The sequence below is a fragment of the Podarcis erhardii genome (genome assembly GCF_964252035.2).
Source record: "Podarcis erhardii genome assembly, chromosome: 7".
NCBI classification, from domain to species: domain Eukaryota; kingdom Metazoa; phylum Chordata; class Lepidosauria; order Squamata; family Lacertidae; genus Podarcis; species Podarcis erhardii.
In genome coordinates, this window is record NC_138511.1 from 71,289,322 (window position 1) to 71,301,690 (window position 12,369).

The following is a 12,369-nucleotide window of genomic DNA, read 5'->3' on the forward strand; positions in this document are numbered from 1 at the left end:
GTTTTGATTTATTATTATTTTTAAAACATAACCACCTCATGTTCATTTAATTAGAATAGCCTGGGAAATGAAATCTAAACACAGTACTAAGGGATGGTGTAAAGTGTATGGATGTCCTTAATGTGTCTTTTTTAAAAAAACATCTAAAATAATAGCTGTGGAAAGGGATCATTACCTTGTTGTTTTTAGGATTATCCCCCCCCCCATGGCAACAGTGAGGAGCAAGATTGTAAGGTTGTCAGCAAAAGGCCATGGTCCTGCCAAAAACTAGCCGCCGCCCCCCCCCCCCCCCGGAGATCAATTATAGCTCTTCTAAATGGGATTTTTGCTCGGACTGTAGCACTGGAGAAAAGGGTTAACCTTCCACCCATGTGGCTGTTATTTTAGACATTTGAAGTAAAATACATATTAAATGCATTCACACATTTAATGTTATGCCTAGTTTGACTCAATGCGTTAGAAGTGAAGCCTACACATATAATGACTTAAAACTATAAAGAATGGCCATCTGTCAAACACAGCGCTCAATATTAAACAAATTGAGCTAAAGGTCTTTCCCTTGTTAACAAGAGATCACAGGGAAAGAAAATATACATTTACAGACTGTCAACATGCATATAGATATAGAGGTGATCTGGCTGATAAACAATAGCTGGACTTTCAAATAGCTTCTGACAAAATAACTCACCAAGGACTCCTGCATAAGCTTAGCAGCCAAGGAATAAAAGGAGACGTTCTCTTGTGGATCAGGAATTGGTTAAGTTGCAGGAAGCAAACAGAATGAATAAATGGACAGTTCTCTGAATGGAGAGATGTCAAAAGTGAGTCCTCAAGGGACTGCTATTGGTACCTGTCCTTTTTAACTTGTTCATAAACAATCTAGAGTTAAGAGTGAGGAATGAGGCGGCCAAGTTTGCTGATGATACTTTGTTCAGGGTTGTTAAAACAAAAAGAGATTGCAAAGAGCTCTCCAAAGGACCTCTCCAAACTGAGTGGGCAGTAAAATGACAAAAGCAAAGCAATGTGAACAAGTGTAAAGTGATGCATTCAGGCCCCCAATTTTTTTTTTTTTTTTCATGGGGTCTGAACTGGCAGTGATTGATCAGGAGTGAAACCTTGGGGTCACAGTAGACAGCTCAATGGAGATGCCGACCTGGTGTGCCTTGAAAAAGGCAAATTCCATGATAGGAAATTCAAGAAAGGAACTGAAAATAAAAATGCCAATACAGTGGTGCCTCGCAAGACGAAATTAATTCGTTCCGCGAGTTGCTTCGTCTTGCGGTTTTTTCGTCTTGCGAAGCACGGCTATTAGCGGCTTAGCGGCTACGTCTTGCAAAGCAAGCCCATAGGGAAATTCGTCTTGCGAAGCACCTCGAAAAACGGAAAACCCTTTCGTCTTGCGAGGCATTCGTCTTGCGGGGCACCACTGTATCATAACACCGTCACACAAATCTATGGCACAACCTCATTTGGAATACTGTGTACGGTGGTTCTGGTCACCTCACTTCGAACCAGATATTGTCAAGTTGAAAAAGGATCAGAAAAGGGCAGCCACAATGATGGGAGGTGGAACAATTGCCTAAGAAGAAAGACTGCAGCATTTGGAACATCTTACATTTTGGGGGAAAGGTGAGTAAGAAGTAACGCGATAGAAGTTTATAAAATTATGTACAGCATGGAGCGAGTGGATAGGGAAAGGTTTTCCTTCCTCTCTCATAATACGAAAACTCCTGGACATCCAAAAAAGCTGAATGTTGGAAGATTCAGAACAGATACAAGTAAGTATTTCCTCACACACCACATACTATGGAACACATTCACCCAGGAGGCACTGGTGGCCACCAACCTAGATGGTTTTAAAAGGCGATTTGACAGATTCATAGGGGAGAAGGCTGTCGATGGCTTCCTGCCATAAGGGCCATACTCTGCCCTCCAGTTAGGAGGTAGCAATGCTTCTGAATACCAGTTGCTGGACACCATAGAAGGCAGAATGCTCCTGTGCTCGAATCCTGCTTGCCTGTTCACCACAGGCATATAGTCTGTCTCAGTAAGAACAGGATGCTGGATCAGATGGGCCACTGGCCTGATCCAGCAGGCTCTTCTTCTGTTCTTATGTACATCAGTTTGATATTGGAGGTCAGGGACTAGTCACTCATCACAGAAACTGGGATCCAGAATATGACTTTAGAAGAGGACATCCTGTACCTATCCAAGACAATCCACTAAGCCTGTTTAATCTCTAGGTGATCCTATTCTCCTATCTTACAACCTCTAACTACCCATGATGTAGTTTAAAAACAAAAACAGTGCTTTTCCAAGAGAAGAAAAATAAACACATTCATGTTATTGTTTGGCTTCTAGACAGACATAAATATTCATAAACTGAAATCTATGTTTTGAAATAAGGGTGTCTCCGTGGAGTAATTAGCATCTAGCTACCACACTAATATTTGACACAAGTTGTGAATAAAGCTTATTAAACAGACAATGTTTAATGTGCCATTTGCTAAAACAGTGAAAAACATTTTTTTTGTTATACAGTTAACATTTGCCTGGATAATGCAGACAAAAGCCCCTACTTGATCCATAAGACCAGGTTATGTCAAGCAACTTTTGTTTAGGAAGTTATCTGAAGTTTAGACAGAAAGCTTGATTTTAATTAAATGAATAAAAGATCAGTACTTTTCCCATGGCAATTTAAACCATGATTTAAAATCACCTAGATTTTAATCAAACTCCTCCCACCCCCATCTGTGGCTAGATAAATGAATTGCCAATGCAATTTTTTTTCAGATTACCTGCGTGTTTGACTGGGGTGTTAACAGTCTCTAATTAAATGAGCTGTTGTTACCAGCTGTGTAGAGTATCGAATTAATGTTTATGTGTATGCTGGAGCGAAAAATGTAATTTGAATTTACTTAAGTAACTAGCTTGCATTGACTGTTTCTAAAGAGGGAGTTGATAATTTGGTTTTTCCTGGCCAGAAAAAGAAAAGAGATCAGTAGACAGAAGCTGAAAGCATGCTTTTGAACTTACTGCATGCATTCATTACATGCTTTTGTCATCTGTCTTACATGGAGTTCAAAGGTATATGAATAGTTCTACATCCTCTTTTATCCTGGATAAAAATATTGCTCTTCCATTTTGGTGGGAATTTGAACCCAAGCTTGCTTAGCTGAAGTTCAACACTCTGTCCCAGAGCTGGATAACCTGTGGTCCTAAAGGTGCTGTTTGACTACAACTCCCATCAGCCCCAGCTGACATGGCCAATGGATAGGGATGATGGGAGTTGTAGTCCAACAACAGTTAAGGAGGGCCACAGGTTCTGCATTCCTGCTCTAGCTACTACACCACACTAACACACAAGCTGAAGATTCATGGCTGAGCAGGAGTTTGCATCCAGGCTCCAAATAACCAAAGCCACTACTCTAGGCATTCACACAAAATCTCCCACGTAGTCATAATGACAGCACAAACTTCTCATTGTCAAAAGATGACAGATCAGCACGTCACACATTTACAACCCATCCCACCAGCTCTAAAAGGTGGGCACCAGATTGTATTGCCATTATACTGCCCCTTCCCCATAACTCCAATTCCATGCTTCTCTAGTAACATATGTATTACTAGAAGGGAAGAGAAGAATGAGCAGCGTTTATAAACCACCAGCAGCATCTATTCAAGGAGGGCTTCAAGATAAAAGTATGCATCTCCTTAAAATAGTTTTAATATTGCAAATAGGTGAAAATTCATGTCCGGCTCAGAGCAAATGAGTACTTACAAAAAGCTCTCATTATAGAATCAATGTTCTCAGTGAGGGCAAGAGTGTCATCATTGCTAGACATGAGTAAACCAATTGATATAAAGATAAATAGGGCCTGAGATAATGGGATTGGCCTATGTCATGGTAACTCTACATAACAACAGCATCCCATGGTGGTGCTCAAGTAACCAGGTCCTTGGCCATGTTCCATGAAATTTCCTATATTTAAACACATTTTGGGACAGAGCCATGTGAGAAGTGCCATGCTTTCACACCTCCACTTTCCAAAAATTATGGAAATGGCCTCCCAACTGTTGCTGTCTCAGAATGGGGCAGAAATAGGTGGAGTTAATCATGTGCTCCCTCTTTCTATTTCCAATTCAGGTTCAGCTGCTCAGCCTCCCGCCTAACAGCTGGCACTCAGGGTAGTGCAGCAGCAGCATAGTCCACTTTCCCATGCACCCTCCAGCCTCTGGCCAGCCCCAGAGCTTCAACTCCAGATATTTTGGCCTGGATTGGGGAAAGTAGGAGAGCAGCAACTGGAGGCTTTTTAGAAGATGCTCTCCACTTCATTTCAGTTATGCACGCGGAGGCCCAGAACATAACCTGTGCTTAAGTGGGGAGACACTTGTATAACAAATAAAATAGCCCCGTGCCCCAATATTTAAAACGTGGTTACGAAAATGTCATCACAAGCCCTTTATTAAAAAATCCCCTGTACCATGGCGATCCTGCTATAGTTTCTCATCTCCCAGACCAATTTCGCAAGAGAATATTGATGAACGCATACAATCTAACTTATGCTTTAGACAACGTTGCGTATCTGCTGGACATCCATCTGATATTTCATTTTGAAAGGGGATACTTCCTTCCCACAGAAGTGCAACAGTATACAGTAAAGGGGGTGGGGAGAAAGAGCATTAACCCCAGCTGTCCAAGCCTTGTATGACTTCCCTTTATTATCTTAAGCTTGCTATGGTTTCAGCTGCTTAAGCTGTGAAGACGCTCGAACACAAGAGCCCTTGCATGCAAGTAAGACCTACATGACCCCAATTCACAGGATAACTTTTGACATGGTGTTCAGTAGCAAAAATTGAGCCAAACAACCATGAGAAGAAAAACAGCGCTATGATAGGTTGGTGCTATAACAGGTCAGTTCTACCGTTGTTCTCATGCTGCTACTTGTGCTGCAGAAGCAAAACATCTTTGGGTTCAGTTTCATGCTTTCTCATCCAGTGCTCTACTGCAAGGTGTAAAAACTTTCCACCCATGAGCAGGAAATTCCCCAAACTTAAGGCATTATAGATAGATAGATAGATAGATAGATAGATAGATAGATAGATAGATATATTTTTTAAAAATAACCATACATCTCATTAAGCATCTCACCTAATGTTGCAGCTGCGGCAAGCCCTGCCGCATAGGGGTCCGTTCCTGGAGGAGCAGCGCTGATGATGTACGGATTGGGCACAAAGGCAGCAGGAGCTAAACCTGCTGAAAACATACCTGTCAGTAAAAACAAACTTGACTAGAACTGCAACCCTATCAAAACGTGAGTGTGTGTGAAAGATTGCGTGTGTGCGTGCGTGTTTTGGAGATTGAGCTGACTTATCTATCATGGAAAAAGACACGGGTCTAAAATTTGAGCTGTAAAAGTCAGAAGCTTCACTCAGAAAACAAGCGATTAGGGTTGCCGTCTCTTAAGTCTATTAATTTCCACTGACTAAAAAGGTAGCCATGATTAACTGGTGGGCATGAACTGAAGGTGGCAAGTGATGTCTTGGAGGAGTCATGCCCTTCCTCTTTTGTAAGAGAATGCCTGTTGTAATACATGTGTACATCATTCAAAAGGAGAGCATTCCCCCCCCCCTTTAGAACAGTAACTCCCAACCTGGTGCCCTACAGATGTTACTGCGGCTTCAAATCTCATTAGCTCCAGCCAGCATGGCCAATTGTCAGGGATGATTTTGATGATGGCTCAAAATATTTAGGGGGCACCAGGTTGTGGAAGGCCACATTAGAACAATGTTGTTGTTTTTCTCTCATCTGCAGATCTAACTGAAGATGATACAATTTACTGACCAAGGTTTCTTTAATCAGATGAGAGCATGTACAATATACAAATTTTCACGTTCAGCTGTAAGATGTTGAAAGCTTCCTAGATTTTTGTGTCAGCTCTGGGACGCCGTGAAATTGAAAAGATTAAAACCACTTCATAAAAACAAAAATTATTCCAGGAATATCTGGAAATTAGTCACAGCAAACATCACACTAGCATCACACTAACTACTTCTACCAAGAACCTTATTACTCATGTGTGTGTATCTTCCTTTGTGACTCTGAGAATTCTCTTAGAAGAATTCAGAACAATGCAAAGGCATATTAATAATAGACTGGAGAAGTAGGAAGTCCTAAAACAGACAGGATACACACACTGGCAGGATACAAAAAGAAGCAGGGGGACACCATATGGGGACACAATATGTGCACACTGTGAGGCATGCTTTCTTGTGAAGCTGTTTGCACCTCGGAGACAAGCAGCTGTGCAGTTTACAGAGAAGCTTGCCTCTTCAGGAGAGAACATCTGTAGGGAAGTTAGGGGGCAAAGCTCTCGGTGTGAACTTTTCTCTTAGGCATCCACATATCCCTTTCTGGGACGCCAACAATGAATGCAAGGAATATTAAGTGGCAAAACAAAATAACTGAAGGAAAAAACAAGCAAACAGATGCCTGTATGCCCTTGCATATACATTTCAAAATATGCATGACAACATATATAAATATTACAAAATATAGGTTAAATGGTCTTTTGAAAATCTAGCGTAAAATAAATATAATGCAACACTGAAGCTCTTATAATGGAAAATTGTACTGATCACAATTTAAAAGGGAATGTAAACCCTGGAGGTGGAAGTGATTATTCTTACTTACAGTGTTTGGGTCAAACCCAGGAATTACTTATTTACTCAACTCTCATTATTAATTGCAAATATGGACGTTTGCCCTTCGACCAAACGCCCATATAAGCAATTACATGTATATCCATTTTCTAATGGTGCAAAGGAAAGAATGTGAGAGCAAGGTAACAAAGAATGTATTCAACCAGTTTTGTTAGGAGAACCAGAAATAATGGACATTGCTAATCCACGTTGTTGGGTCTATTCAAAGAGGGCTTTCAGGAGAAAAACACGGAATTATTTAACTACAACTGGTTTGAATATTGCAAGTAGCCCATTCATGTCTGGCTCAGAGCAAATGAGTACTTTAAAAAAACTCTCATTACAGAACCAATGTTCTCAGTGAGGGCAAGAGTGTCATCATTGCTAGACATGAGTGATGCTCACACCCTGCCAGAGTTACAAACAGTGGAATCTCAAACCTTTCCAACCCCCAATCCCACCAACCCAAGTTCCTATATTACCCCTTGCGTTACCCTTTCAAAACAAATGAATGCTGTTTTGAAAGAAACTTGGAGAAATGCTGATGATCAACAGAAGGCAACCTGGACTCTACTGATAAACAAGGGACTGAAAGACTTACCTATGTGCGGTTGATGAGCAGCTGCCAATGCATATTGCTGTTGTTGTGCTGCTGTCAGTTGCTGAACAGCGAGTGCATTCGGTCTTTGGAACAGCTGAGAAATCAAATTTAAAGATGTGTTTTACAACTCAGTTAAAATTCTCAGTTGAAAGGTAGTTGTGTGAACTTTTCTCCAACTGGGCTAAACTTGGTAGGCACCAGGCCTAGGTCATCCAATTAAAGCCTAGTCAGAAAAGAGTCAAAATGTGTCTGGCAGGTTATTTTCAATCCAGTGCTGTTAATGTTATGAATGTTAGCACCTCGTTGCCTCAGAGGGTCACAATCTGCTTAGAGTTACTCTCATATTTCTTTCTCACTTTCCGCCAGTCTAATGCCTGCTGCGAGGGGGGTGGGGCGTCCCAAGTGAGAACTCTGTATGCAGTCATCAAAGAGCTAAGCAGCATATTTCTCTTACTTCATGACCCTCCTGAGAATGCAGCTGTGGCTCCTGCCACAAAAGGACTGTGCAACGAATGGGTGCAGAAGAATCTTACAGTAATAGAATGAAGTGGAAAGCAAACGCAGGATAATATTTTATAAAATATACACTTCTATAAACTAGCTCTCGCTACATGGATCCTCCTACACTTTAGCCAGCAAACCAAAGCTGATGTTCATTTACTGAGCAGAGTAAGCTCCTCAGCTATGATGACCCTAGCTTTGAAGTGCACAACCCATATGCTTAACCTATAGTGCAAGTGCCCAGAGCAGTTAGAAATATCAAGGGAGGGGGAAAGGGATGGGGATATCCAGCCGTTTTATACATATCAAAAGAAAAAGTTGCATGGTTAGTACACAGAGGTTATTCCAGGTGCAGAGGTTTGTGTGTGCAAACTCATGCCCTGCAGGAGACAGAAGGGGGGGGGGGGAGGATCCATATTAATCAATGCAAGATCTACCTGTTGTTGAGAATTGTAGTCAAATAAGCCCACAGTTGCTGCAGCTGAATCCACAGGTACCTGAGTGCCAGAGTAATCAAACTGAAGCGGCTCCATGCCAACATGTTCCATGGGATCCAGTGGAACACTCTGGGACTCTATGTTGGAGAAATCCTCCACAGGCTTGGCACCATTCGTACTAGCTAGCTGGGCTAAGCCCTCAGATCCATTCTGGTTTGGCCCTAAAAGATCCACATCATTTGCAGAGTTCTGGCAGTTACCAGGTGTCCGACTAACGAAAAAGAAAAAGCATCACAAAACAGTTACTCAGAGCAAAATTCTTATATATATATTTTAAATAAGTGTCAATGGCAGGACAGTTTTAAAATGAATTTTTTGAGTTGTGTCTTTTTCCCCTTCCCATCTTTTTGAAACACCAAATAACTCACCACCATCACCTGGCTATTTTGTATTGTAGATCTATTGTTGTTGTTGTTGCTGCTGCTATAAGCTGTTAAGAGTTCCCTTGTCTCCCACCTTATCCCCAATATCTGCCCTATTAAACTACATCTAAAACTCTGGGGTTGTTGTTTTTTAAAGACCTTGCCTTCTCTTTCATACAGCTGCCAATAAATTTGTTTGCAACACTCAGCTTGGAGAGCACCCTTTACCGCCCCAACCCATCAGATATGGCAATCTTCTCTCTTCTCCTGCACTTGGAAATGGGGCGATGACAGAGGATCCTCCCTGCAGCCACTGTTTGTGGGCTTTGTCGCCTATATTTTGCCTGCCCCAATCATTCACCCCCTCCTTGGTTTGATTCCGTATCTCTTCTTCAGTTACCGTCACCCTCCACCCCTTCCAGATGTATCACATTTCCTTTACCCTGTAGCCTGCTTCATGCAGGGAAAGCAGTTCTACTTGTGCAGGTTGCCCTATACCTACTTAGATCATGGGTGTAAACCACACAGGGAGCTTACATGCATAGAAAAGGTTCCCTGCTGCAAAAGTTCAGCTTCTAGTGAATGGAAGGTGCATTCATTCACCAAGTGTTCTCCCTATTCAAATATATACTAGACACTGTACTACACCAACTGTACCCTTCCCCAAGGTATTGCCTCTCATTACCCATCCCCAAACATGTTTCATAGAATCATAGAATCATAGAATCATAGAGTTGGAAGAGACCACAAGGGCCATCGAGTCCAACCCCCTGCCAAGCAAGAAACACCATCAGAGCACTCCTGACATATGGTTGTCAAGCCTCTGCTTAAAGACCTCCAAAGAAGGAGACTCCACCACACTCCTTGGCAGCAAATTCCACTGTCGAACAGCTCTTACTGTTAGGAAGTTCTTCCTAATGCTTAGGTGGAATCTTCTTTCTTGTAGTTTGGATCCATTGCTCCGTGTCCGCTTCTCTGGAGCAGCAGAAAACAACCTTTCTCCCTCCTCTATGTGACATCCTTTTATATATTTGAACATGGCTATCATATCACCCCTTAACCTCCTCTTCTCCAGGCTAAACATGCCCAGCTCCCTTAGCCGTTCCTCATAAGGCATCGTTTCCAGGCCTTTGACCATTTTGGTTGCCCTCCTCTGGACACGTTCCAATTTGTCAGTGTCCTTCTTGAACTGTGGTGCCCAGAACTGGACACAGTACTCCAGTTGAGGTCTGACCAGAGCAGAATACAGTGGCACTATTACTTCCCTTCATCTAGATGCTATACTCCTATTGATGCAGCCCAGAATTGCATTGGCTTTTTTAGCTGCCGCGTCACACTGTTGGCTCATGTCAAGTTTGTGGTCAACCAAGACTCCTCGATCCTTTTCACATGTACTGCTCTCAAGCCAGGTATCACCCATCTTGTATTTGTGCCTCTCATTTTTTTTGCCCAAGTGCAATACTTTACATTTCTCCCTGTTAAAATTCATCTTGTTTGTTTTGGCCCAGTTCTCTAATCTGTCAAGGTCGTTTTGAAGTGTGATCCTGTCCTCTGGGGTGTTAGCCACCCCTCCCAGTTTGGTGTCATCTGCAAATTTGATCAGGATGCCCTTGCGTCCATCATCCAAGTCGTTGATAAAGATGTTGAATAAGACTGGGCCCAAGACAGAACCCTGTGGCACCCTGCCATTGTTTCTTGCCATTTATAAAGGGGCCTGCTCAGGGAGACTGCAACCCACAGCTGCTTTCATCAACAGAAGTTGCATTTGTTTTGCTATTTTGTCACTGCCCTTTTCTTAACTATAGGAAAGTGTGCCCAACCACAGCAGCATATTTTAACACAGATTATTCATTAGCCCTGAGTCATAAGCAGAGTTCTGTTGACAGCATAGCATTGTCTTGCCTCCTGCTTCAACTCACTGTATCCCTTGAAAAGCCACCTCTAAGGTGTGGAGAAGCCGTCAGATGGGAAGAAAGTAGGTTAGCTGAAAGAGAACCCAGCCTGGCCTGCGTGAGCAAAAATGTGTTCTTTTCGGATCTCAAAGGAACACCAAACAAATGTTGATTACAACTAGCAGCTCCCAAGTGAAACCCAATTCCTCCCTTCTGCTCTACTGCTTTCCAAATTACAGTTCCAGTACTTTTTTGGACTCACATATAGGTACATACTTACCTAAAATCTTTTGCATCAGCATCAATTCCATTTTGTACAGGCAATCCATTTGCCTTGTCCATTACGTCTCCCTCTTCCTTCAAATCACCTAATTTATCACCATCAAATGTGCCCTTATTTTTCTTGTCCCCTTTGTCATTGTCGTCACCCTCCGCATCCCTTGGCCCCTGTGTAAAATATAGCACTTCACAATGTCTTCTTTTTTAAAAAACAACCACACACCTCTGAATCAAGAAATTTTACAATTAGCATTTGACATCACCCTAAAATCTGTTTCAGCTTTACTGCTGTTGCTTATTTTACTGTGCAATTTATAGCGGCATCTTTGATGCACTTAATCCCCACCCCGAACACACGTTCATGTGAATGCAATTGTGCACACATAATGGAAACCCTACTCAGCTGCCGCTCTGACTTTTGAGCTTTCTTCAGAACCTGTTTGCACATAAAAACCTAGAACTATCCTTTTCTTCAGGACAAAAGATACAAGCTCAGGAGGCTGAATTTTGCACCTATCTGCACTTTTTCTGCATTCCTGCAGAATTGTGACATACAATCTTGATCTTAATAAGGTAAGTTACTCAGAGTTAATTCTGTTGAATAAACTGTCAGTGCCTATCATTAAAAAGCAACTGGACGTTCACTTCTGGGCCTAGCTACTCTGTTCACTTCCCGTCCCTTTAAAAAACTATCCTGTATCAGCTTTGTATTTTGGGCATTTAGAATGTAATAGATTCCCAACTGTTCCAAAACTGTGATGATGTATTGGACATAACAGGAACAGACATAATGGTTTAGAGACAGTGACACCAGATATCATCCACTATACTTACAAATCCTCCTTTTCTGAGACAGGAATCCCCCGGGGATGAGCTCAGCACATACTCTACCATGCTAACACCAAGTCCACCGCTTTCCGATCGTGGGGACAGCACTGAGTTAACCTCATTATTCACATGAAAACCCTGGCCAGGTCTTCTCTGAACCATGATTGGTTGGGAAACAGAATGATCTGCAACAAAAACAAATGGCTATATTTATACATATATCAGCAGCAAAATTGAAGGGGCTCAGCATTAGATTACTGTGCATCTTCAGACAATGTGCTTCCTAACTTCCTCTGAACAGCTTAAAAGTAAGGCGAAAACAGGAGGGAGAGAACTACAGACTTCAAGAAAATGCAGAATTCAAACTAACATCTGGTAACTGATGAAGACGGCAGCCACAAGATCTGCCTTGTAATTACTCATGGGATACTATCTACATCTTTCTCCAGTAATTTTCATTCGTTCTCTCATGTTGCTCCCTTCCACAGAACCCGGGAAAACAGTGACAAAGAGAGCTAGACCTGTCCTCAACTGTCCATTCCACATCCCCCACAAACACAGACAGATCAGCAAAGCCCTGCATTAAACAAATTTTAAATAGGAGAACCTTGCATATCTAACTGTACTGTACAACTGTTTAGGGATATTATTTACCTCTTTTCTAAAATGTTTCTACTATAGTGCTTTAAGGAGCTGTGAAGAAGAGA

The 12,369-nt window shown here is 42.0% G+C and overlaps 1 protein-coding gene across 7 annotated transcripts in view; it reads right to left on the minus strand.

Annotated features, from left to right (window-relative positions):
- PUM1 (pumilio RNA binding family member 1) overlaps window positions 1-12,369 on the minus strand; it is a 50,010-nt gene that overhangs the window by 18,040 nt on the left and 19,601 nt on the right. For 4 of the 7 annotated variants that reach the window (XM_081868679.1, XM_081868680.1, XM_081868677.1 and 1 more), the window contains exons 5-9: window positions 11,669-11,847; window positions 10,836-11,002; window positions 8,242-8,512; window positions 7,304-7,397; window positions 5,153-5,269 (exon numbers count right to left, since the gene is read on the minus strand). In XM_081868679.1, coding sequence (XP_081724805.1) covers window positions 5,153-5,269; window positions 7,304-7,397; window positions 8,242-8,512; window positions 10,836-11,002; window positions 11,669-11,847 — 828 coding nt within the window. The remainder of the gene's footprint in view (window positions 1-5,152; window positions 5,270-7,303; window positions 7,398-8,241; window positions 8,513-10,835; window positions 11,003-11,668; window positions 11,848-12,369) is intronic. The other 3 variants (XM_081868683.1, XM_081868682.1, XM_081868681.1) reach the window with 2 other exon arrangements.